Raw genomic sequence first — 27,072 nt, 5'->3', positions numbered from 1 at the left:
ACAATCTGAAACTCAAGAAAGCCAAATAGTTGATAAGGCAAACTTTCTCTTTATAGGAATGGTAGAATTAGCATATTAGTGTTTTGCAGTCTAACCAATTAATGGAATTATGCAATAATCGTCAGTGGCTGCTAACGTTGCAACAGAGAGACAACCAGACATCATGTGTCTCCTATACACAAATATTGAACATGCATAGAAGCAAAGAGTGCTAGAATGAACTCATCACCCAGCTTCAGATATTAATTATTCATGACAATTTTAATTTTATCTACCACCTCTCTTCATCATACCTACCTTCATTTCCCCCCCACCTTTTAATGATTGTATTTACATTTTTTGTATTGCTCAATTGTGCTCCGTAGAGGTTCTAGCAATTTCTACTCTTACCAGCAGTATGTGAAAATGCATTTTTTAAAAAATATATTTTTATTGATTTCAGAGAGGAAGGGAGAGGGAGAGAGAGTCATAAACATCAATGATGAGAGAAAATCACTGATCGGCTGCCTCCTGCATGCCCCCTACTGGGGATTGAGCACGCAACCCAGGCATGTGCCCTTGACCAGAATCGAACTTGGGACCCTTCAGTCTGCAGGCCAATGCTGTATCCACTGAGCCAAACTAGCTAGGGCAAAAATGCATTTTTTTATACTCTGATAAGTGTGTGGTTAAGCCCTGACCAGTTTGGCTCAGTGGATAGAGCGTCGGCCTGTGGACTGAAGGGTCCCAGGTTCGATTCCGGTCAGGGGCATGTACCTTGGTTGCGGGCACATCCCCAGTGGGGGGTGTGCAAGAGGCAGCTGATCGATGTTTCTCTCTCATCAATGTTTCTAACTCTCTGTCCCTCTCCCTTCCTCTCTGTAAAAAAATCAATAAAATATATTTTAAAAAAGTGTGTGCTTAAATATTTTTACTCTTGTCAATCTGAGGTTAAAAAATGGTATTTCATTATAGTCTTAAATTACATTTCTTGTCTCATAATTTAGATTCAGAATCTTTTCAGGTGTTTAAGGGTAATTTGTATTTTCTTAACTGTGAAGTATCTCTGATTTGTAGAGGTTCTTTTCATATCAAAGAAATTAGCCATTGGTCTATAATTTGAGTTGATAATAATATTTCCTAGTTGTTATTTTTCTTTTGCTTTTAATTTTGCTTATGGTGTTTTTCCCCCATTTAGATTTTTAAAACATTTTAATCGTCAGTCTTTTGTGACTTCTGTCATTTGTGTAATATTTAAAAAATCCTTTTCACTGTGAGATTATAAAAATATTATCCTCTGTTGTTTTTTTAGTTCCTCTGTAGTTTCATTTTTTTTGTGTGTCAAAATCCCCAATCCATCTGGAATTTATTTTGATGTAAGGAGTAGATAGGACTGAAACTCAGTTTTTGTTCAGTATACCCACTTGTCATAGCACTGTTTATTGAATAGTCTGTCTTTTCTGCAGTAATTTAAAATGTCACAGTTGACATATACTAAATTCCAATGTGTATTTAATTGTGTCTGAACTTTCTTATTTAAATTGACATCTGCCTATTCATATATCAGTGCCACATTGTTTTAAGTGTTGTAGCTTTATAATATGTGTTAATACTTTAGAGAACGACCCCTCATCCCATTACATATACACACAAAACTTAGTCTTTAGAATTTTCATGGTTATTCTTCTGTATTTAGTTGTCCTTATAATTTTTAGAATGAATTTATTTAGTTCTTAGAAATGTCTTGATGGTTTTTTGATTGGAAATGAGTAAAATGTATAGATTTGCATAAAGAGAATTGCCATCTGTTGTGTTTTACTAACTTAGCTGAGATGGAACAGAAACATAAATTCTTGCATGTATGTTGGGGAAATATCAGTTGCACAAGATGTAGTTATTTATTAAACAACTAATTCAGTCTGTGTGCCAGACCATATATCATTTCCTAGGGAGAAAGCAAACAGATTAATCGTAGTTGGTTCCTAGGCTCTTATCCATTTGTCAAGGTCTAGCTTGGCATCACATCGTGTGAACAAACTTTAGTTTCAGCTGACCTCCAGTCTCAGGTCAGCCAATAGGGTCATGTGATTGCTTCAGCATTATTACAGTCTTCCGTGGCATTAGAGGATGTCCAGAGAGGGCAAGTGGGGTGTAATGAGTGAGTGGTTCAGGCCGGAAGCAGACAACAGGGGTGCCCTGTGACCTTGGCAGGTTATTTAATCTCTTTGGGCCTCAGTTTCCTCAACTGTAACGTGAGGGGACGTTAATTGTACCAGACTCATGGGATTGTGTGTGAGGCTTAACTGAGAGAATTAAAAATGCTTTTGCACTTTGCCTGTAAATGTTACCTAATATCATTTATATTGGAAATCTGACTTCACTGATCTGATGGCATCTGATTTATTATGTTTGGTTCCCGATATCATTACTTAGGAGAGGCAGTGGAAAAAGGTCTCTACAAGAGGGAAGCCAAGTGGTAAGAAGAGGGTGGCCTAGAAACATTAAAGGCCTCCCTCTTGTAGAGGCCTTTTTACTGGAAAAGGGAAGGTGATTGAGAAACAGTGTCAGATACGTATTTCGTATTGCCTGGGGTTGGGGACTGAAACCAGCTAATGAACTTCAGCTTAACTTGAGAAAAAACTTTCTGGCAGGGACATGTTCAGCAATGGAAAGACTGCAGTGAGCTGCCTGTCAGGAGAAATGTTCGAGAAGAGGCTGGGTAGCCATTTGTTAAAGAAACTTGCAAAAAGAATTTCTGAATTAGGGAAAGGAGGCTAAATGACAAACAACTAAGGCATTTTCCTACAAAATTCTAGTATAAATGCACACAGGCGCACTCTCACATGTAGAAAATTCTCTGCGTATGGCTTACTCATTTTCAAAGAATTATGATTCTTCAAAACCTTTTTGATTTTGGTTGAGAGTGCCCTGGGGTCCTGTGAGCATGTGCGACCATCAGAGAAATGAAGATACGGAGAAATAAGGAGACTCAGGAGCAGCTTGTGTCACTCTGTCTCCTTGTTTCTTGTTACCTTGGAGACAAGTCCTGTATCTTAGGAGCCCCATCCTTTTTATATAGAATATTAATCCTTGCTCCCTACTTTGAGTGTGACTCTTTAAAAGAACAAGCACAGTATTATATGTTTTCCACCTCTTCGTGTGTGTGGAGCTTTTTGAAGGAAGGCAAACAAATGACAAGTTTAAAAACAAAAGTATATGACCCTATAAACTCGGCCTTGCTCCATTTAGCACCAATACACTTCCCCGTTGTCTTTACTTTTCCTGCTATTCTTTTATTTCTGTAAGTGTAACCATGGTATGTTAGAAAAATTTAATAAACTTCTATAAGAGGTAGTATTTAATAGCCTATTTATTTCAGACCCATCTCCCAATTTTCTTCGGACAGACCATTACTGACTTGCCTTAATTTCCTAAGTTATGATCTGTAAAAGTTTTTGATGTCACTGGGTGGTACATGCATGGTCACATTGTGGGTACCGTGTTATCACATTAAGGGAAAAATCTTGTCAATGGGAACATAAGTCTTAGTTGATCTCTAAAATATGATTTCTGTATTTTTAGTGAATGATGAATCTGCTGGAGCCACTGATCCCGAAGAACCTTCTGTTGTTGGTGTGACATCCCCACCTGCTGCAGCATCGAGTGTTACCCCGAACCCCACTGCAGGGTCTCTCCCTGCTCCGGCCACGCCAGCTGAAGGAGAGGAGCCTAGCACGTCGGCCACACAGCAGGTCCTCCCGGCTGTCCCGGCCCCCGATGCCCTGCCTGCTGGGTGAGTAGCCTTCTGTCCCACAGCAGCACTTTCCAACCCTCCAAAGACTGAGGCCCCTTCACCAGGGCAGAAACAACAAGGTTATTTATTACCTCGTGGCTAGGAGTCTCTGGGAGGCTGCTGTGCTTAGGACTGAGGGAGGTGTGGAAGAACTGCTTATTCTACGTAAATCTTAAAGAGAATCTAAATCAACTGGGGCAGAATCAATGCTACCTTATACTGTGACTGGAAATGAACAGCTTGATCCCAAGAATGTGGCTTTTATAGAACAAGAAGTTTATTTTGCCTTCCAAAATCATTGAACGGTGTTCGCCTACATCCTGCCTAGAAAACAGCTTTTCTCTTAACTTCTATCTTAATGGCCTGTGGAGGACTTTAGGCTCGGAATATTACTATATGTTATTCCTGTAACTGGTGCCGATATTAGCATGGGCTACTAGTTTCCTTGCCATCCTTTAGTTCAGAATTAAATCTGATGGTAAAGACATTGAATGCTAAGAAGATGGCCCTAGTAAGCCAAAAGGAAGTTCAAGTTTAGTTATATAGTGAGTGGAGATAAAAGCAGAGACTCAAAATCAAATAGATCTGGGTTTGAATCCTCACTTGACCCTATTTGGCATTGTCTGAGTGGCTTACTGTCCTGGTGAGGTGGAGATAATAATCATGCATATCTCCCTAGGAAGTTAAGAGACTCAAATAAGACAGCGTAAGGGAAGCACTCACCCTGTGGTGGGCATTGCACCCGGTGAATGATATTTTTGAAGTGGTTGTGAAAGAACCATGAATAGTTTTGAACTGGGAAATGAAGCCTTATCTTAGGGCTACCAGTCATAGCAGGGCCAGTCTGTCTGTGGTCCCCCTGTCTATCCTGGTTATCAGTTTGGCTCTGTGGACACCAATGTCCATGTCGCCACAGTCACCGTGGTCTGGCTGCTGCTGCTGCTACTGCTGCTTCTGGTGGTGATGGTGGTGGGTCCTCTGAGCCCTGTAACTCATAAGGAAAAGGGAAAGGGGAGGGTCTCTTGCTTGGTGCATAATATGCTATATTGTTCTTAAGCTACTTTAGAAAACCCCGTTGTTAAAACGACAATCCTAAATCTGCAGCATATGCGATTTTTTACCACATACATATTGTATCCTTACCATTTGGCGCACTGCCTAACTCATATTTCATAATAAAGTGTGCTGAGCAAATGAAAAGTATTGCAAATAGTTCTTAATACCTCAAGCCTGGAGTGAATTGGGGGTATTGAGAAGTGGCTCTGAAAAGTTTTTTGGTGAAGTTTTTGATTTCATGAAAAGATTAATAACCAATTGCTGTGTCCAATTCCTCCCTACTGAGATTTCTTTTCTCTTTTGTATGTGGTAAGGACTACTTGAAAGACCTTTATTTGGTTTATAATTTCAAATCTGTATATAATTTGGGAGGAACAGAGCAGAATCATTTTGGCAGAAAGGAGAGAAAATGGCGCTGCCTGTGTCCCCTGTGAGCTGTTTGTTTTCTTTCCGCTGAGCAAATGCCTGGAAGGCCGGCTTCACTCCTGTGTCAGTCACAGGCAATTAGGGCTAATGGCTCAACGTGTCTTTATGTAGGGCGTGTGTGAGGGTTACTGTTCTCTGGGATTGGGCTCTTCCTGTTTCCAGGCAGCTGGAAAACTCCAGGCTCTGAAAACGCTCTTTATTCTAAGTTTGGCGGATGGAGTGGCCCAGGGAAGCGATTCTCTTCCCTTACCCTGCCAGAGGCTGCTGCACTTCTCTGAGGTCGACTTTGGACGGCATCTTAGAGTGTTTAGAACATGACAAGGCCTGTGTGTGGGTCTGGGGAGGCTGCTGCCTACTTTAACACGTGTGCCGGTCCACAGAGGGGTGTTGGGACCCAGTTTTCCATCCTAAGGTGCCCATCCCCGAGACATGGGGGAGCCTGGATCCTGAGCTGCCTCACTGGAGGCTGCCACCAGCACTGCTGCGTGCTCGGCAGTGAGCATGGCAGGTTTTCCATTCTCTGCTCCGTGCAAGCCAGAGACCCTTGCAATTCGGAGACCTGCCATTCCCACCAGGGAATATCGCCCTATTTACAAGTTTAGGAGATCCAGACGAGATGGACTATTCCTTTATTCCTGGTATCATGGCTTCAGGAATCAGAGGACCAGTTTTAACCTTTTTAAATACAACTCTGAGCCTGACATTTCACCGCTTAGAATGCTGCATTGGTGTCCTATTGTCCTAAGGTGGCGATATTCAAAACTATTTTCATAGTTTTATTTTTTAATTGAATTAATGTATTAATTTTACTGGTTTTAGAGAGACAGGAAGGGAGAGAGAGAGAAACATCGATTTGTTGTTCTGCTTACTAGTATGTATGCATTCATTGGTTGATTCTTGTATGTGCCCTGACCAGGGATCTAACCCCCAATGTTGGTGTATCTGAACAACGCTCCAACCAACTGAACTACCTGGCCAGGGAAGAATTTTTAAGACATGCAATACCTGACTATTTAGTCAGGGCCACTGACCTCTTTTCTCTTAGATTGCCATTAAAAAATGACAACAGCCAACACAACAATAGCTATCTGATGTTAATGAATCAAAATTATACTTATTTTCTGTTCTGTCAGATTGGCAAAAATATTTTTTTGGTGTGCCACAGAATTTTAGTAATTAGTTTATGTGTGCCATGAGATGGAAAGGGTTGAAAATTGCTGTCTTGAGGGATAAATTCTCAAATCCTTAAGGCCTAAAAAGCCCGGCACATAGGACCCCTCCCACCCCTGGAAGACACTCTGCGTTGCTCTCCAAGCTTCAGCCGTAACTATGTCAGTTTGACAAATGTACAGCTCTTCCTCTGCATTTGGAACCCTCTGCCATGCTGGTTGCTGTTTCCGAAACCTTCTTCACTACTTTGTCCATTAATTCCTCTCCGTTTTCAGGTCTCAGCACCATTTTCAGAACCAGCCCTTCCTCTGGAAGTTCTCCCTTGACCCCTGGTCGACAAGGTCAAACTGCCCCCGAGTACTGTAACTCCGCTCACACATATAATTGCTTGTTTCACGTCCCTCTGCCCTGCTGGGCTGTACACACCATGATGTCCGGGAGCTCGACACAAAGTAGGTCCCCAGGACATATTTGTAATGAGTAAGTTTAAATGCCTTCTTCCCCCCACCCCCCCAACTGGATGAATGTTTTCTGCTTCTTCGATAACTCAAATAAATAGCAACTTGGACGGGAGTATTGCATTTTCTTCCCAAGAACAAGAGCTCAAGGCATCCATCATTCACTGGGTTGACTGGCTTTGGGTTTACTAGTAACTGTGCGTCTCTCACAGGGTCAGGATGTTCTTCCCTGCTCACTAGGGGTCCTCACGCACTGGCAGGTATTATGGAGTGTCTCCTCTCTACTAAGGTATTCCTGAGTCACACTAGAGTGCCTTTTCAAGGTACTCAGACTTTGTCTCATTCCAACTTTATCTTCTCAACTTTAGTCTCCCTTACTGAACGATTGAGTAAGAGATCCCTAGGGCTTATTTTTCCAGTTGTTGCATTGCCTTTCTGAAACTTGCAGCAGATAAGACTGATTATAGCCCTAGCTGGTTTGACTCAGTGGATAGAACGTTGGCCTGCGGACTGAAGGGTCCTAGGTTCAATTCCAGTCAAGGGTACTTGCCTAGGTTGTGGGCTTGATCCCCAGTGAGGGGCATGCAGGAGGCAGCCAATCATTGATTCTCTCTCATCATTGATGTTTCTATCTCTCCCTCTCCTTTCCTCTTTGAAATCAATAATAAAAAAATCTATCTATCTATCTATCTATCTATCTATCTATCTATCTATCTATCTATCTAAAAGCCTAAGCAACCGTTCGACCAGTCGCTATGGCACACATTGACCACCAGGGGGCAGATGCTCAATGCAGGAGCTGCTTCCTGGTGGTCAGTGCACTCCCACAGCAGGAATGCCGCTCAGCTGACCGGGCGCCCCCAGGCTCACGGCTGGCGAGCGCAGCTGCGGTGGCTTGAGCCTCTCGCATGGACACTCCCCCTGCGCACCCCTCCCCCATCCAGACCAGGATCAGCACAGGCATCGAGGCTGATTGGGCACTTCTCAGTCATGGGCGTGCTTGTATGGCCCTAGGCCAGGCGTGCAGAGACTGCAGCAGAGCAGCAGCAAACCTACCAGCTATGGCAGGCACAGCAGGGCCAGGATGAGCGGGAGTGGTGCAGCGCCCAGCCCGGGCTTGGGCTCCTCCCCGGCCGCCTGCCACTTCGCACATTATTACTACATCCCTGGGGGGATGTTGGACTGCTGGTTTCGGCCCGATCCCCGCAGGCCACACTAAGGGACTCCACTGGTGCACGAATCCGTGCACCGGGCTTCTAGAGTGTGTGTGTGTGTGTGTGTGTGTGTGTGTGTGTGTGTGTGTGTGTGTATACACACTGATTATAAAGAGATAACACGTGTGTGTATGTTTTTTTTTAATCCTCACCCGAGGATATGTTTTTATTGATTTGAGAGAGAGAGAGCATCGATGTGAGAGAGAAATATGATTGGTTGTGCACCCTGACTAGAGATCGAACCACAACCTAGCTAGTATGTGCCCTGACTGGGAATGGAACCCACAACCTTTTGGTGCATGGGATGATGCTCCAATCTACTGAGCCACCGGGCCAATGCCTTGTCTGTATGTTTTAAGGACTGAAGTCTGCTGAAAGCTGGGCTGCATAAGTCCAAATAGAACACCACATTAACCTCTTCTCCCTGTCTCCAAACACTCCTGCTTTCTGTACTTTTAAATTTAATTAGCATGAGAGAAGCCAACTAGAAGGGTCTCTTCGCTTTCAGCTTGCAAATGTCCACTAATGGAGGGGTGCCAGGAAGGCTCGGGAGACATGGTGAGATAGTGGTCCAGGCAGCGGGCAACAGGGAGTGAGGCCACTTTGATCAGTTGGCTCTGCATCTGGTTTTTATCAGCACTGAGCCCACTTTGGGGACTGAATGCTCATTAACAGACCCTGTGTACATGGCTTAGATAAACTCCAAGTGCGTCCCGGGCTTTGCAGCTCGCTCAGGGCCTCGCACACAGAGGCACATTATTTCACTCTGGCAGCCCGTGTTCTGCTGTGGTTTCTTACATAAGGGAGGCCGTTGTGTTTGGACTGCCGACTTACCTCAGCACTGCCGGTTCACACCATCCCGTTCTCCCACAGTCACTGGCTGCCCTGTTCGTTTCCTGCCTCAGAGTGGAGTTGACCGAGGAGGGGTGTTTTCTAGATCTTTTTGATGTGCCATCTCCCCTGCCACCGCACCCAGTTATGGAGATCCAGAGGCCCTTTTCCCCAGTGGTCCTACTATCAGGAATCACAGCCTTGTAAGAGTTCTTCGATGTGTTGTTTGTAGAGACACTTGAAGAGACATGGGAATTTGGAGCTTCTCTGCTAAGTTAGAAACCAGCTGCTGCCATTGATTTTCATTCCAAACTCAAATTTGGCGCTAGCCAAAGATTCTTGCCCAAGGAGTTTAGACAGTGCTTTTCAAACTCTCCGTGAAGAACCAGTTCTTTTTTTCTGGCTTCTTGCTGTTTTATTTATTTTTTTCAATCTGTTACAAATCCTTACTTTTGTTCTCTATTCAGTGAGACAAATCTACTGATCACGTTTCAATGTGGCAATATCAAGCTGATGCTCAGAAACTTCTGCATTTTTCTGGTGGCTAACCGTTTGGGCCATGGACCACACTTGGGGTAGCACAATTTTAAAGGATTATACTGGGAGAATCTGTGCCTTTTGCTGAATATGGTTTAGTTTTTTTACTTATAAGCTTAGGTAATAATCAGTAGTATATGTTCCTGACTTCCTCCTTATCATCTCACAGCAAAAGCCTTATTTCCAAAGATTCTACTATTGTCAGGGCTGGCCCAGGAGATGTTCTCACCCTCCTGTACGTGTGTATTCATGTGTGTTAATGGTTATTGTGTCCATCGTTGTATCCCTAGCACCTGGCATAGTGCTTGGCTTCTAGAGAGATGGAGTGGAAGAGTTTGCTGAACGACATGATTTCAGTCTCAGTAGCCCTTAAAACTTTTTTTGGAGGGGACAGGGAATAGAAGAAGAAAGAATAAGGAGAACAACAACAAGCAAACACTCAGGTTTAATCATTGGTGCTATTCATGTACCTTGTGTATATTTTTTCCTGACCATTAATAACAGCTAGCAGGTGTTAAGCGTTTCCAGTGTGTTGGAGAATGCTAAGTTTCATATGTGAGTTACTTCATGCAGTCTTCACAGCACTCTGAGCGGTAGCCACTTTTGTCCTCGTTTTGCAAATCAGGGAACCTTAAGCCATTTGCCCGAGACCACATACACACACACATACACACATTTACAAACATCATTAACATTTGGTAATCTTATGGTATGTGCTTTTAAATTTTATATGTTTATTGTAAAATATCTTAAGCATGCAGGTAAGAATGGACAGGACTTTAGATTTAATGAAAAACAGTATATTTATGTAATTTAAAAATAATTTTGATTATCTTATTTTTTATTGTTATCTTTTTTTAATAAATCTTTATTGTTCAGATTATTATAGTTGTTCCTCTTTTTCCCCCCCATAGCTCCCCTCCGCCTGGTTCCCACCCCACCCTCTGCCCTTACTCCACCCCATTGTCCTCATCCATAGGTGTGCGCTTTTTTTTTTTTTAATATATTTTATTGATTTTTTTACAGAGAGGAAGGGAGAGGGATAGAGAGCTAGAAACATCGATGAGAGAGAGACATCGATCAGCTGCCTCCTGCACACCCCCCACTGGGGATGTGCCCGCAACCAAGGTACATGCCCTTGACCGGAATTGAACCCGGGACCCTTCAGTCCGCAAGCCGACGCTCTATCCACTGAGCCAAACCGGTTTCGGCTAGGTGTACGCTTTTTGTCCAGTCTTTTCCCATACTCCCCACACCCCCATTCCCCCTAGAATTGTCAGTACACTCCCTTTCTATGCCCCTGATTCTGTTATATTCACCAGTTTATTCTGTTCATCAGATTTTTTATTCACTCGATTTTTAGATTCACTTGTTGATAGATATGTATTTGTTGTTCATAATTTTTATCTTTATCTTTTTCTTCTTCTTCCTCTTCTTAAAGAATACCCTTCAGCATTTCATATAATACTGGTTTGGCGGTAATGAACTTTAGCTTTTTCTTATCTGTGAAGCTCTTCATCTGACCTTCAATTCTGAATGATAGCTTTGCTGGGTAGAGTAATCTTGGTTGTAGGTTCTTGCTATTCATCACTTTGAATATTTCTTGCCACTCCCATCTGGCCTGCATAGTTTCTGTTGAGAAATCAGCTGACAGTCCTATGGGTGCTCCCTTGTAGGTAACTAACTGTTTTTCTCTTGCTGCTTTTAAGATTCTCTCTTTGTCTTTTGCTCTTGGCATTTTAATTATGATGTGTCTTCGTGTGGCGCTTCCTGGACTTGTAAGTCTATTTCTTTCACCAGGTGAGGGAAGTTTTCTGTCATTATTTCTTCAAATAGGTTTTCTGTATCTTGCTCTCTCTTGTCTTCTGGCACCCCCATAATTCAGATGTTGGTATGCTTGAAGTTGTCCCAGAGGCTCCTTACACTATCTTCATATTTTTGGATTCTTTTTTCTTTTCCAGTTGGGTATTTTTTGCTTCTTTGTATTTCAAATCTTTGACTTGATTCTTGTGATCCTCTAGTCTGCTGTTGGATCTCTATATATTATTTTTTATTTTAGTCAGTGTATGCTTAATTTCTAGTCAGTCCTTTTTCATATCCTTGAGGGACTCACTAAATTTATCAGCCTTTTCTAGAAAATTCTTGAAAAACCTTATAACCGTGGTTTTGAACTCTATATCCAGTCGTTTGCTTTCCTCCATTTCTTTCGTTTGTGACCTGTTTCTTTGTCTTCGCATTTTGGCTGCTTCCCTGTGTTGATAGAGTGGCTTTGTGTGCTAGGTGTCCTATAGGGCTCAGTGGCTCAGCCTCCCCAATTGCCTAAGGTGGACACTCTTGGTGCACCCCTTTGTGGGCTGTGTGCACAGTCTTGTTATAGTTAAGCCTTGATTGTTGTTGGTATCACTGGGAGAAATTGACCTCCAGGCCAATTAGCTGTGAGGATCAGTTGTGTCTACGATGGGAGAACTTCTGTGCTGGAAATACCCTTATGGGGCAGGACTTGCTTCAGTGGGGCTTTGGTGCTCACTGAGTCTGCCCCGTGAGTGTGTCCCTTATGGATCTGAGGAGTTGTAATCTGGATGGTCTTACTCTGACCCCTGGGTACACCGGCTCTTGGATCTCCAAGGAGGTGCTAATTTAGCCTCTGCCTGAGGCCACCCAGCAGAAGCTATGGAGAGATCTGCAGATTCCTCTTCTTTGTTTGGGGTTTGGAGGTGCCCAGATGAGGCCCAGCTGTGAAGCAATGCAAGCTGCTGAGGGGCCTTGGGCCTTCTTTTCGAAGTTCTGGGGTTCTCTGACCCAGCTGCAGTTTGTTAGGTAATTTTTAGATTGCAAAGGGCCAGGCCATTCATTTGCAAAAGCCTCTGTGCACAGCTGGGGTGGGGTGTAAATTGGGTGGGGTGGGGTCTCAGGGACTCAACAAGGCAGAGCATACAGCAATGGCTAACCTTCAACCCTGCCCTAAGAGGCCCCCGGGTTTCAGTGTCACACGGTAATTGCTGCAAGCACCTCTGAGAAAAAGCCACCCTCGTGTTCCGGCCCAATGCCAGACAGTCCACTTTCCCCTCCGTATGGGTCCCCAGAGTCTCGCCTAGAACCAGAGTTCAGAGCAGTCGGGAGCTTGTGTCTCCCTCCCGATTGAAAAAGACAACTGCGTGCTCAGTTGCCAGCCCTTTCCACGCGTGTGACTCCGTACCTCCACACTTTACTTCCGCACCTCCTCTGAGTCTCAGTGTGCTTTTCGCTTTTCTTCTCGTTGTAGAATTTCTACTCAGCCAGCCTTCCTGTGGTTCTGGATGATGTCCGTTTTGTCTTTTAGTTGTAGTTTTGAAGTGGTTGTGTGAGGCAGCAAGTTCAGTTGTTTACCTATGCTATCATCTTGGTTTCTCCTATTCTTATTTTTTTAAGAGTGACTATTCTCTACATTGCCAGATATGTAAAATCTTGTAATTGCAAAATGTTAAAAAAAAATTTAAACTTTTTATTGAATTTATTGGGGTGACATTGGTTAATAATATTATACTAGAGGCCCAGTGCACGAAATTTGTGCACTGAAGTGGGGCAGTCCCTCAGCCCAGCTTGTTCCCTCTCGCGGTCCGGGAGCCCTCGGGGGATGTCTGACTGACAGCTTGCTCCCTGCGGGGAGTGGGCCTAAGCCAGCAGTCAGACATCCTTAGCATTGCTGTGGAGATGGGAGAGGCTCTTGCCACCACTGCTGTGCTCACCAGCCATGAGCCCGGTTTCTGGCTAAGCAGCACTCCCCCTGTGGGAGCGCACTGACCACCACGGGGAAGCCCCTGGTGGTCAGTGTGCATCATAGCAACTGGTCATTCCACTGTTTGGTCTATTTGCATATTAGCCTTTTATTATGTAGGATAGGTTTCAAGTGTACATCATCTGTATATTGTATTGTGTGTTCACTACCCCAAGTCAAGTCCCTTTCCATCACCATTTACCCCCTATTCCCTCTTCTACTGCCCCTCACCCCCCTTTCCCTCTGGTGATCACCATATTGGTTGTCTGTGTCTATGAGGTTTTTCTGTTGTTGTTGTTTTGCTTAGTCCCTCTATCTTTTTCACCCAGTCCTGCAAGCTCCCACCCTTCCTCTGACAACTGCCAGTTTGTTCTCTATGAGTCTGTTTCTATTTTGTTAGTTTATTTTGTTCATTAGATTCCACATATGAGTGAAATCATATGGTACTTGTCTTTCTCTGATGGGTTTATTTCTAATTGCATAATGTTCTCCAGGTCCATCCATGCTGTTGCAAAGGGTAAGATTTCCTTCTTTTTTATAGCTGAGTAGTATGCCTTTATATAAATATACCACAGCTTTTTTATCCACCCATCTACTGATGGGCACTTGAACTGCACTGCAGTGAACACAGGGGTGCATATATTCTTTTGAATTAGTATTTCGAGTTTCTTCGGGTATATTCCCAGAAGCAGAATTGCTGGGTCATAAAATAATATTTTTTATATATACTATCTCCAGGAATTTTCTTGCCTCTCTGAAAGTATATCTTTTAATGTTGCCAACTTCCATTGAAGAGCTTTGGAGACTTTTCTAAGGCAACAAAAAAAGGGGAGGGATAGTTGAAGAAGAGGAATAAAAAAATAGAATTAATTCAGAAGCCTTGGTAGCTACTACTGTGCCATCATGTGCTTTAAGGGCATAAAGTCTAGTTGTTGATAGTTTAAAAAACGGGTTAGTGTGCTAAGATTTAAAGGAAAGCTCAGTATTTCAAGAAAGGTTCTCGGGGGAAGGACCGAGTTTAACACATTTCCTACGCAGTTTGCAAAGGACCTACCGAAGCAATGAAAACAGTGAGCAGGAAATGTGTTCTATTACACAGAGATTTCTGACTCATAAAGCAGTCTGAAACGTCCCTACAGAGAAATAAATCTCATGGTCCACCCCGGAAGTGACCAGAGCTTGGGGAATAGGATTTGGTTCAGAGTCATGTATTATAGGGGCATAAAGTAAGAAAATATGAATCCCATTAGTTCTTGCCTGCGGGGAATTGAGCTTCTACATTGGAGGCTTTAAGAATACTTGAATACTCTCAGTGCATTTTCTGAAGTTTGGTTTTTGTCTAAGTAACCAGCCAGGCATCTTTTAAGGGTGCAAAGGGGTTTTGGCTTTTGGTTTTGACTTTATTTTCTAACAGAATATTTGTTGAATGAGGGTCAAGTTTACTAATGCCCTGTAAGCAAATTAATAAATAATGTAAGTTAACAATGCTCTTAGGAAGATAGGATTTTTTTCAAATTATAAGAGAAAGTTTATTTAGAAAGTTACAGATGTAGTAGAAGGGCCCTTGGAGCTTAGAGAGAAAGGCAGAGGTACCATGCCTGGGAGGAAGAGGACGGGGAAGGGCAAGGCGCCTGAGGACTCCCTAGAGCAGCGGTTGCCAACTGGTGGTCCGCGAGGTCTGAAAGGTTGGTGACCGCTGCCCTAGAGGAATCGCTGCCCACAGATAGAATTTCTGACGTGTAAATTTGTAAGGGCCATTTAAAGAGAATGTCTCTAATACGGACCTGCAACCCACACCCAGCTTTTATCCTTTCCCAACTTATAGTAATCCTGCACCTGGTGAAACATTCTGTTCAAACATAGCGGAATCTGATCAAGAAGTATATTGGTCAGGATCATTGAATACACACTGTAATAGCAGGTCACTGAGAATTAATTTCTTGGACACCTTTTAGGAAACCTTCCACAAGAAAATGTGTTTCAGATGACCAGATAGTTTCTTTTCAGGAAAACATAGGAGAGAAATGATTGTAAGTTATCCCAATAATGGGATTGAGATCTTTAGCCTTTACCCTTTTATTTCTTATTTAAAAAATATTTTTATTGATTTCAGAGAGGCAAGGAGAGGGCGAGAGAGACAGAAACATCAATGATGAGAGAGAATCATTGATTGGCTCTCTCGTGTATGCCCCCCACTGGAGATGGAGCCCACAACCAGGGCATGTTTCCTGACCAAGGAATCAAACCTTGACCTGGTTCATAGGTCGATGATCAACCACTGAGCCACGCTGGCCTGGCAGCCTTTACCCTTTTAATGCTGCTGCTGCTGAAGAAATTGGGGCATGTACATGGAAGATACAAAGCTGAATAAAGGGCAGTTAAAATCCACAGGAGCAAAGATAATTTAGGTTTAAAAGAGTATCTAAGATTAATTGAAACTGGAGACTACTTTTAGGTACTTTTGGATACAAAGACCCTGTGTAGTCTTGTGGTCCAGCTGAATGTTACTCATTGAAGGCCAAGGAGCAATGTGTTGGGAAGGGACCTGAAGCATGCTTGATGCTTTGAACACTGTTTCTGACAGCATCAAAGAAAACTATTCAGTGGGAGAGGATATGACCCACGTGACCAGGATGCAGTATTGAGACCCACGGGTCGGTTGATTGAAAAGCCTTTTAATCTCAGTGGGAAGAAGATGCTTAGAAGAGACAGAAACCTAAGCCCTGACAGGGATGTGCTGATGAAAGGTTGCTGCTAGTATCACTTTCTTGGCATGGGGAGACCAAACCAAGACAGTCAGAAGGCTTGAGCTATGTGGGTCAGCAGTTACTGAGGAGAAATGAGAATCAGGAGGTTCGTTTGATTGACAATGGAATTAACCGACTGTGCCGCATGAATGAAGGGAAGAGATTCATATGAATTCTGAGGAGCCGTGCAGGTAAGGGAGGAGTTGAGAGTTCTCTAAGAAAAGCAGCTAGGCCAGGTCATGGATCAGGGAGGACCCACATGGACATTTAATCTGAGCAGGAGTCCAGTTTTAAAAGGAAAAACGTAGCTATCAAAAAGGTAATGGAAGAAAGGCCTTATTTCTCTGGTAACTATTTTTCTAGCTAAGCCAGTTGAGAGGGTTCATAGAAGGACACTGAGATTTGCTGGACAGTAACAGTCCCTGAAAGAGAGACTTTGATTTCTAGGATCAGCTGGGATCAAAGATGGGACGGACAGATCTAGTCTAGGCTTGGAAAGAGCTGCTGTAAATCTTGACTATAAGCGAAGAGGATTCACACCGATTTCCTTTCTGGCAGTATGTGGGAACTCTGCTGTGCCAATTAAGGGCATTTACTTCATGGGATTTCAAGTAGTATGCCATCTTCAAATTAAGATAGTAGCCAAAGTACAATAAAACCAAAGTTTTCTCCTTGCCTCAAATGAAATATAAAAGAAGTCAAAAGTAGAGCCTACTTATTAGATGAAAGTTGTCACAAAAGAATTGTTGGAATAAAGAAAGAGTCTTCTAGTGCCTTTTATCTCCAATTGCTACAATAAATATCGGGTCTTTACAAAAGGGGTAGCCCCATCCACATACTATGGACAGTTTTCCAAATAGTGACCACAAAATGAGGAAACTAATTTTGTTGGTGCTTTTGTGCCACAAAATTGCCAGGGAAGGGAAAGAGATAGCTAATGTCTTAGGGAATTCGGAAGCGTTCTCAGCTTCTTAAGTTTATCAGAAGCAAACACTATGAAAGGGTCTTTCCTGCCATTGCCTCAAGGAGTTTCCCTATTTCAGTATTTACCCTTAAGCCAAGTATCTTCCTCAAGACTTTCCTCATTTCCAAACTCAGATGAATCAAGAGGTATCAGATTTGCTCCTCAATTACAGAACAGGCGTGAGGAGTTTGGAGAGTTGGCGTGAAGCCACCGTGTGTTATCAGCCTGCCTTTCCTCCTCAGAGGTTTTAGATCTTCACAGATGGGACACCAGCCTCTTGAGCTGGCCATGTTTGTTCCTCTTTCGTCTTTAACTTAGAGGGGCACCCATAGGGAGAAGATCTTCAGCTTTACCTTGTATGCATTTTCACCTGGTCACTTCCACCAAAGGATTCTGTCCTTTTATTTTATTTATTTTTTTTTTAAATATATTTTATTGATTTTTTACAGAGAGGAAGGGAGAGGGAGAGAGAGTTAGAAACATTGATGAGAGAGAAACATCAATCAGCTGCCTTCTGCACACCCCCCACTGGGGATGTGCCTGCAACCAAGGTACATGCCCTTGATCGGAATCGAACCTGGGACCCTTGAGTCTGCAGGCCGACACTCAATCCACTGAGCCAAACTGGCCAGGGCAGATTCTGTCCTTTTAATAAAATACTACATGATGTGTGAGGATCTTCCTGCTGCAATAAGAGGAACCAGGGCACCTGGGTCAAGCCACCAGTATCCACTTCAACCAGAACTTTGAGCAAGAATACCCAGGAGACAAAAGGTTCTCAAGGTATCCTCAACCCAGCAGTTGATCCCTTCTGAGTCGTGGGAGTGTTGAACCCCTGGCCCTCACTGCTCCCAGGCTCACGCGCCCGTGGTGCATAAAGTGCCACCTCTTCCGGTAGGTCATATCTGAGCAGAGGGGTTGTGATGAGAGCAGAGACTGGAAACGCACACAGTGGACCCATTATAATTCCTCCCTAGGCGTCTTGATTCTACAGGGCTCCCTACAGGGAAGGCTGTTCACGTTGAGACAGGGATTGGGAAAGCATCTGAACCTGTCTGCAGGTTCCCTATAAATTCCAACTGACCTTCCCTTTCCTCCACATCTGTTTAAAAGCTAAGCGAGTTACTTAGCTTTTCTGAGCCTCAGTTTCCTCAATGGTGATGGCATTTCCCACCTTAAAGGATGGAGGCAAGGACTGCATGAGGTAAAACATGAGCCCGAGGCTCCTTATAATTGCTCAGTGGGTGGTGGTGCCCCTCTTCCCTTCGTTGCCTTAAAAACCTCATTTATATCTGTATCTGAACTGGTCTTAGAGGGGCTGATCCGTGCACTCATCCTGGTTTTAAAAAAAATGGTATTGAATAAAGCTAACATCTATCAGAGTAGTTGCACCAGGCTTCATAAGAGAAATCAGGACACTTATTTCAGTGCACAGTCAGCTCTGCTGTAATGTGTATTCCTAAAAAGCACCACGTTCTGTACAATCACACAGAAACCACAGGGCTTATGGGGAAAAATGGGTTGGGGGCAAAAATTTGTCAGTGACATATACAAAAATAGGAACCTAACAATGATGGTAACACAGTTTTACACATGTTAAATGGTTGAGATGCATAACATGACAATTAATATGGCACGTTTCCATGAAAAGACCTGAAGTTCGCTGTGGAAGCAGAGTTGGAGTTTGTGGGTGTTGTCCCGAAGTTGTGCAAGAAGTATTATCTGAAATCAGATGGGAGTTGTAACACCAGATGGGTGTGGTATATAAGGTGGTAAACTGAAGTAACTGGTAGATGTGTGGGTTTTGTATTCCTATGTGACTGAGTTTAGCTGGGGGAATTCGCCTTTGTTCACCTCGTGTTTCTCAAAGGCAAAATCATACGTAAGCAAACGTAAAATTTGCATTATGCTCAAATTGTTCCATCATGTATCAATCATATTGGAATAGATCTGCATTTTCAAAACAAGTGTTTCAGCAGAATTGACTGTATCAGGTTCTTGGAAAAGGTTACCTTTTCCCTAAAGAGAAGTAAGTAAAATCAGTGTAAAACATAAACATGAATGGGACCATTAAATATCTTTTAGAAAGTGGTAATCATTTTATAAATGTAAATTTTTGCATTCTTTATATATTGGTTACTGTATCCTGGGTAAGCAGAGTTACCATCAGCTTGTTGAGTGTAGGAATAATTGGTAGTGTGGGGATGGGTGGCCCTTGGCTGTACTTTGTCATGATTTTGCTTGTGGATTATCTCTTTATTTCATCTGCTACCTTGTTGTTCCTCTATTAGCACAGATGAGCCACCCTCAGCACCCCAATCTCATATTCACTGACACACAGACTTATGGGTAGAGCAGTCAATAAATAACATGGGTGTATAGAGCAGTCAATAAATAATTATGCAGTATTTCTTTGAGTCACCCAGATCTCTCTTAAAGATTCTCTGTAGCCCTAGCTGGTTTGGCTCAGTGGATAGAGTGTCGGCCTGAGGACTAAAGGTTCCTGGGTTCGATTCCGGTCAAGGGCACATGCCCAGGTTGTGGGCTCGATCCCCAGTAGGGGGAGTGCAGGATGCAGCCTCTCAATGATTCTCTCATCATTGATGTTTCTATCTCTCCCTCTTCCTTCTTCTCTGAAATCAATTATATATATATATATATATATATATATATATATATATATATATATACACATGATTCTCTATAAATGAATCCTGTATTCTAAAAAGAAATGTGATCGTGAATATATATGATGCTAGGAGAACAGTGGTAATCATATAAATTGTGGCTTCAAGAGGTAATATAGGCTAAAAAGGCTATGGAGGTATCCATAGATAAACTCAAGGAGAGGTCTGTGAACCCCAGAAATTGTATATAGAGTTTTGGGTTGATGAGTGCATTTTGGGAGGAAAGAGTCTTCAGCTTTAATCATATTCCTAAATGGATTTTTTGATCTCAAGAAGGGCAAGAAAGACTGATTTTGAAAACTCCATGGAATGTAGATTCATATGTGTCATTGAGGGGCATTTAGAGCGATTGATGGTGTATCCTGGAACTGTGAGTCCACAGAGGGAGCTGTTCTGGTTTTCTCAGGAAGCACTCCAGGGACTGCAGTGGCAGCATGGGGTTGGTTTGACCACTGGTTGATCTTGCATGTCATCCTTGATGTTTCTTCTCAAATTAGCCACATCAGTGGTGAAGGACTCCCTTTCACACAAGGATGTATGCCTTTCAACTGTGCATCTCATGCTTCCCTTGACTTTATTTTTCAGGTGGGAACAGCGAGAGTTGCCCAACGGCCGTGTCTATTATGTTGACCACAATACCAAGACCACCACCTGGGAACGTCCTCTTCCTCCAGGGTAAGGCCTGGGCCAACGAGCCCTGAGACTCTAAAGCTGCCACCAAGAGTCACCCCGTGGCTTCTCCACCACTAACTGCCGTAGCCTCCTCTTTATTTGCCCCACTTTCTTCTACGTTCTCTCTCTTTTTTCCCTCCTCCCACGGTCTTCCCCTTCTATATTCTTTCCCCTCTCCTCTCATGCATTATATTGGCCATGACCGATGGCCCTGGGCTTTAGTAAGTGGTATTCAGAGCTACCGTGGCTGTTGGATCCTGGAGGAAGGAGGGCTGAGGAGGCCTCCTGGGCCACTGCTGTCTGCATGTCCTCAGTCTTTTCACCTACAGAAATATCCTACTAGGGCCAGGTTTTCAGTTTGTTTCTGCAGAGGTAGCAAAGTTCAGGGTTCCTTGATTGCTTTTCCTACTCACTTACCTTAATTCTGACCTTCTTACAACATCCTGGGATTTTTAGAGCATGTCTGAGAAAATGGGGCATGGGGAGGCCACATTAGAAAGAGCAGCGGTACACCTCACAGCTCCCTGTGCCCAGCCAGCCCCTGAAGACAGTGTGCTTCTTGTTCAGCTGGGCTTTGTGAGAACGTGGCTCAAGTTCTCCAAAACCAGAGGATGAGTGAGGCTTCCAAGTGAGAGAAGACTATCCAAGTTCAAGGAGAAGAGATTTGGTTCCCTCTCTGCCAGGGACAGAAAGTTCTTTCCACACGTGTCTCCCGGTCCTGAGAACTTTCACAAGGGAATGTATTCTGCACTCAGGAAAGCATCACCCCCCAGTAAAGCAGCCACGAAGGGCTCCTGCATAAAACGTGAACACTTCTCCCTCCTCAGCTTGCCAGGGAGAGGGTGTCAGAGGTGCAGAGCCCCCATGTCTTGTTTAGTTCAGCTGTCAGGCGTTGGCCAGGTAAATACCACTCGCCTTCTGGTCCTACAAACTTCCATTGACAGGCAGCTCTCAGTTTGTGATCCGGTAGAGTGCTTCTATTTTCCTTACCCTTCTGGAAATGAAATTCATAATCCGTCATCCTTAGTCTTTGCTGTGTTTTCTTTTCTTTCCTTTTTTTTTTTTTTTTTTTTGGTGTAATATATTTTTGTTGATTTCAGAGAGGAAGGGAGAGGGAGAGAGATAGAAACATCATTGTTGAGAGAGAGTTATTGATCGGCTGTCTCCTGCATGCCTCCTGCTGGGGATGGAGCCCTCAGCTCAGGCATGTGCCCTTGACTGGAATCGAACCCGGGACCCTTCAGTCCACAGGCCGACACTCTTTCCACTGAGCCAAACCAGCTACGGCTGTTTTCTACTTTGACTTTAAGTCCAGTGAAATTACTGAAGTGAAACATTGACTTCTTTGGGAAAAAAGTAAAAATTTTATTATGGAAATTATATTATTATGGAAATTTTCAATTATGCACAAAGCAGAGAGAATCCACACATATTCAACACTTAGCTTCAATAATTATCAACTGATAGCCAATCTTGCTTCATCTATATCAGGGGCTGGCAAACTGTGGGCCTGTGACAAAATCCAGCCCTCCAATTTGTTTTTGCAAACAAAGTTTTATTGGAACACAGCCACACTCGTTTGTTTACTTACCACCTATGGCTGCTTTTTGTGCTCAACAGCAGAGTTGAGTAATTGTGACAGAGTAATTGTCCATATTTTGTATATGTTTCTAAAAAAAGTCCTCTCATTTAAAATAAAACTACCATATTGTTAACAGTATTTCCTTGCTATCATCAGTCAGTAGTCAAATTTCTCCAATTGTGTCACAAATTAATCATTGCCTTTTATCAGGATGTGTTGCAAACTTGTTCTTTGTGTATTTAACAGCACATCTGTTTAAAAGCAGTGGTAACTCGGTAAGTATGCTGGTAGCTGCCTCTTAACCTCTCTAGTCTATAGTTATGTAGGCCTTCACCTGGTGAACTTTTGGATGGAATCTAAATGAAGATATTTAATGATATCTTCTAAGGATGGCTGAGGTTTTACACTTCTTTAAGGATTGAGGTGGGATACTAGATCCAGCTTTCTTATTTTCAGGATAGTTTTAATGTTTTATTGGGAGATGGCTCAGCTCTACACCCACATAGCCTATTAGTTCTTCCTGAGTTTTAGGCCCAGACCTTTGAGTCCCTGGCACTTACTTCCGCTATGTAACAGGGAACCCAGAGAGGACAGAATGCTTAAGCTTTCATTGCTAGTGAATGGGAGAAGTTCCACCCTAGGGAAGTATTACCGTGGCGAGAGCAATCTTGAAACTACAGATAATCTCAGCAGACCTGATCACCGAGGAGTGAGACTGAGCCAAAGGATTCACTTTATCATGGCCGTCCCTTTCTCTCAACCCCATGGGACACTTGTATGATGACGAGTAATTCTATCCAGCACCTGGTAACTAAGGATGCATGTGATAATTTGCTCTTTAGTCACTCTTAGGTGGTACTCAGCCCAGAGGTGAGGAGTGGTCATCATAAAGCATGGCGTTGGGGAGGCCTCACCGATGGAGGTGGGTCCAGTTTGGTTTTGCAGGAAAGGCTGAAAGTGGACTTAAATAAGAAGAAGGCAGTCTAGGTTGGGGGAACAGTGTGAGTGTAAAAGGTGTGGTTAAGGAATGATGCATGGAACAGTTTTGTTGCATTGGAAGGTTTGTGTAAAACAAAGATGCTCAAAGTATGTCCAAGGCTCATAGGTTTGGTGGAGATGCCCCCTGGAACCAAAGAAGGAGAGGTGACTCGGCCTCCAGCCACTGCTCTGTGATTGTGATTGGGCATAAGGCTTCATTGGAAATCAAGGGTGAGATTATGCTGCTTGGGAGTTTGAAATTCACCAGTGCAGGAGACTTCTACTTAAACATGGGGATTGAATGTGTGTTTATTTCTGTTCCTTCCTGAAAACTCACAAAAATGGCAATAAAGGTATAAACCGTCAATGATAAAGGAATGGAAGAGGAGAAACAGCATATGGGAGATATTAATCAGAATTTAGTTGCTGATAGATAAGTGGCAGAGCTGAGAAAGCTGAAATCCAAGCCTACAGTGTGGGCTGTCCACCAGGAAGTCAGCTGATTTGCTCTATGGAGCCCTGGAAAGCCTCAGCTATGGAAGACGTGTGTGTGTGCGTGCACATGTTTTCCCTGCGAGTGCAGGAAAAAGATTCCTAGGTTGTAAAGATCCATCCCAAGATACATTCTATTGGAATTTCGGAATGCCAAGAGAATATCTCAAAAGCTTCCAGAGCAAATAGAGTACCTATCAAAGATCAGGAATTAAGAATGCTATCCTTCTCAACAGCAACTATGGAGTATGATCTTCAAAATTCTGGTGAAAAATTATTTCTGTCTAGAAATCAAGTTTCAGCCATTTTTACACTGACATGTGAGAGTTGAAATAAAGGCTTCTTCAGACAGGCAGAATTTCAAAAATTTAATTTTGGTGCACCCTTTCTCAGAAGCTACTCATGGTTTATTCCACCAGATAAGAGGAAACCAAGAAAGAAGTCATGAGATGCAGGGCACAGGAGACTCAATTCAGAGGCCAAAAGAGGTTCCCAAGAGGAAGGTGAAAGAAGATGACTTAGGACAATAATGGAGAGCGGGCCTGGAGGACGACTGCCCACGTTGCACGAAGGGTTCCGGGAGAAATGTGGCTAAGAGTTAAATGACCCCGAGAGGCCACCTGCCCGGTCAGAATCTGGGGGTGAATTAGTGATAGGTTCTTTTAAATCAAGCAGCATAAAACAAGGCAGTTCTTAATTCCAGAGGAGGAAAAAGTTGTATACGTAAGGAAATGTATTTATAGTATTCTACAAAGTCATTGTACAAACTCTGAATATTGCTTTAGTGATTTTCTATTTGGGAGGACGATGCAAAAGAGGGCTTTGTGTGTATTGTGGGGGTGGTGGGTGGAATACAATAACTAAATCCTCAAATTTATAGTGGAAAGTCCATAAGTTATGTCTAGATGGCAGAAGGCCAGAAATCATGGAATAAGCTCGTTGTTTGGAAGTGTGTATGTAAGTAGTAGAAGAAGCCGATGTAAGTAGTAGAAGAAGTAGTCAGGAGTTGAAAGTAGTTGCTTTTGCGGAGCAGGAGTCAGCAATGGGGAGAGGTAGGGCAGGAGATACGGGTTTTTTGTGTGTCCCCTATAGTACTTTTTGTGTTTTTAAACTATATATATACATGATTTCTTTGATAAAAAAATAAAATGAGCCTGGTCAGTGTGGCTCAGCGGTTGAGGTCGACCCATGAACCAGGAGGTCACGGTTCGATTCCTGATCAGGGCACATGCCTGGGTTGTGGGCTCAACCCCCATTAGGGGGCGTGCAGGAGCCAATCAATGACTCTCATCATTGATGTTTCTTTCTCTCCTCCCTTCCTCTCTCTGAAATCAATAAAACATATATTTTAAAAATAAAATGAAAATCACTCGTTGAAAGGACTTATGATAAAGGAGGGCAGTGGGGAGTCAGCTGAAGTTTTGAGCAGGAGCATGACATACGAGGTCAGTCTGGTATGGTTTTCTGGATGGCAGTTTATAGGCTGGGTTGGAGTGGGGAGATTAGTTCAGGGATAGTTGGATACAGAAATGCAAATCAAGGGCAGAGAGACAACAAATTAAAAAGCTCTGTGGCTGAGTGGTTTATTGACAGTCAGAGAAGGAAGAGTCAGGGAAGATGGTGTGATTTTACTCTGGGAGGAGGACTGACCTGAAGAAGACAGGGAAAGACCTGTTTTCACCAAGTTCCTTTCTCTTACGTTTTGGGAGAGAGCCATGGTATTTAGTTGAATCCAAAGCGACAGCAGGTCGTGAAGGCAGGACAGTATAATGGGTGCAAGCCAGACAGAATCTGGGAACTAGCCATGAGGCTGGGAACTGCTTGGGAGAAGCCTTGTCTAGGGAGGATTTGAGTTTAAAACAGTCATTGAAGAGATTGCTCCAAAAGTCATCTCGGAGTGTAACCCTGAATGTTGGGAAGATACCAGCCTGAAGCATGATAGTCATTTGAGTAAGGTAAGAATTCAGAGGATGAAATGTGAAGGTAATCAGGGAGCAAAGTCCAACGGTTTAGAATCATACAACACAATTTATGTTGGGTTCTCTTTGCAGTGGACTAGTCCTATTTTCTTCAGTGATCTCTCTTATCTTTTTAATTTAATTTTTTTTTAGATTTCTTATCTTTAACCACTTTCCACCCCTCCTTCATACTTAGAATGGAAAATTTTAAGCATACATCCAATTTGAGAGAATAATACAGTGAGTCCCTTGTAACCCTCACCTGGTTCTGACAATTAATAACATTTTATTTCATCTGACCTCCCAGGAGAGGGGCCAATGAATTTTAAAGCAAATCCCAGACATCATATCTTGTGATCCATGAATATATCATATATGTCTCTAACAGATGGGGTGTTTTCTAAAATAACCAAAATACCATTATCCCACCCAACAAAATTAACACTATTTCCTTCTTTCATGTCATACCCAGTTTGCATGTCATTTTTCCTAGTTGTCTTAAAAGTGTTTTGTTTTTGTTTAAAATATATTTTATTGATTTTTTACAGAGAGGAAGGGAGAGGGATAGAGAGTTAGAAACATCGATGAGAATGAAACATCGATTAGCTGCCTCCTGCACACCTCCCACTGGGGATGTGCCCGCAACCAAGGTACATGCCCTTGACCGGAATCGAACCTGGGACCTTTCAGTCTTCAGGCTCACGCTCTATCCACTGAGCCAAACCGGCTAGGGCTTAAAAGTGTTTTTATACTTGATTTGTTTGAATCAGATCCAGATTTAAGATCAAAACATTGCTTTTGGCTGGTATGTCTCTTTTAACCTATAAGTTCTCCTACCCTTTCTTTTTTTTTTTTCTTCAGACCATTTATTTGTTGAAGATCATGGACATTTGTTTTATAGAGTTTCTCATATTCTGGATATGGCTAATTGTGACCTTGTGGTGTTGTGTAACATGCTTCTGTATCCCTTATCTTTCCTGTAAACTGGTAGTTAGATATGGAGGCTTAATTAGGTTCAAATTCACCTTTAAAACTGGAGTATAATATACATACAATAAGATATATAGATCTCAGATGTGCTGTTTGTAGAGTTTTGACAAATGCATACGCTCGTGTAGCCCACACCCCACCAAAATAAAAAACATTTCCATCACCCCATGCAGGTACGTCCCTCTCTTACTTTCTCTTGCTCACCTCGCCCTTGTGTATGTGGAAATGAAATGAAACCTGTCAAGCACGGCCGAGGTTTTTACCACCTATTCTAGCCCTGTCTTGCCCATGGGAGTTTTAGGACCAACTTTGGAAAGGTTGTTACTCACCAAAGATAATGTGGAAGAGTCTTGCTGCCATTTGCACCCACCTTCCCATGACCATGCAACATGTTTTCACTGGCACCTTATATCAGGGTAATTTAAGATGCCAATAAAAAAAATGTGGGATCCAAATAGGCTTCAATAATGAAGAGAATTTATTGGCTCATATAACAAAATTCTAGATGTAGATCCTGGTTTCAAGTAAAGCCTGAACTAGTAGCTCAACAATATCACCAAAGAGCTGGATTTCCCCCCACTTTTCTGCTCTGCCATCTACTGGGTCAACTTCACATTGTTTGGGTTCAAGATGGCAGCCAATAGCTCCCAGACTACATGCTTTCTCAGTCATATCCTGCAAGGAAGAGAGACTGCCTTTTCCAGAATTCCTAGCAAAACTATCAAGATTCACTGATTGACCAGTATTTGTCCACTTTTGGTTTAGTAAATAGTTCAACTCCCGG

The 27,072-nt window shown here is 42.9% G+C and overlaps 1 protein-coding gene across 2 annotated transcripts in view; it reads left to right on the top strand.

Annotated features, from left to right (window-relative positions):
• The window catches only part of WWP2 (WW domain containing E3 ubiquitin protein ligase 2), a 131,241-nt gene that overhangs the window by 83,083 nt on the left and 21,086 nt on the right, over positions 1-27,072 (top strand). For both annotated transcript variants that reach the window (XM_080646019.1, XM_080646020.1), the window contains exons 8-9: positions 3,562-3,772; positions 20,202-20,291. In XM_080646019.1, the coding sequence (XP_080502145.1) occupies positions 3,562-3,772; positions 20,202-20,291 (301 nt within the window). The remainder of the gene's footprint in view (positions 1-3,561; positions 3,773-20,201; positions 20,292-27,072) is intronic.

This window comes from Plecotus auritus (assembly GCF_963455305.1).
Source record: "Plecotus auritus genome assembly, chromosome: 10".
NCBI classification, from domain to species: domain Eukaryota; kingdom Metazoa; phylum Chordata; class Mammalia; order Chiroptera; family Vespertilionidae; genus Plecotus; species Plecotus auritus.
Note: the sequence above shows the minus strand (reverse complement) of the source record. Positions and strands in the feature narration are given on the sequence as shown.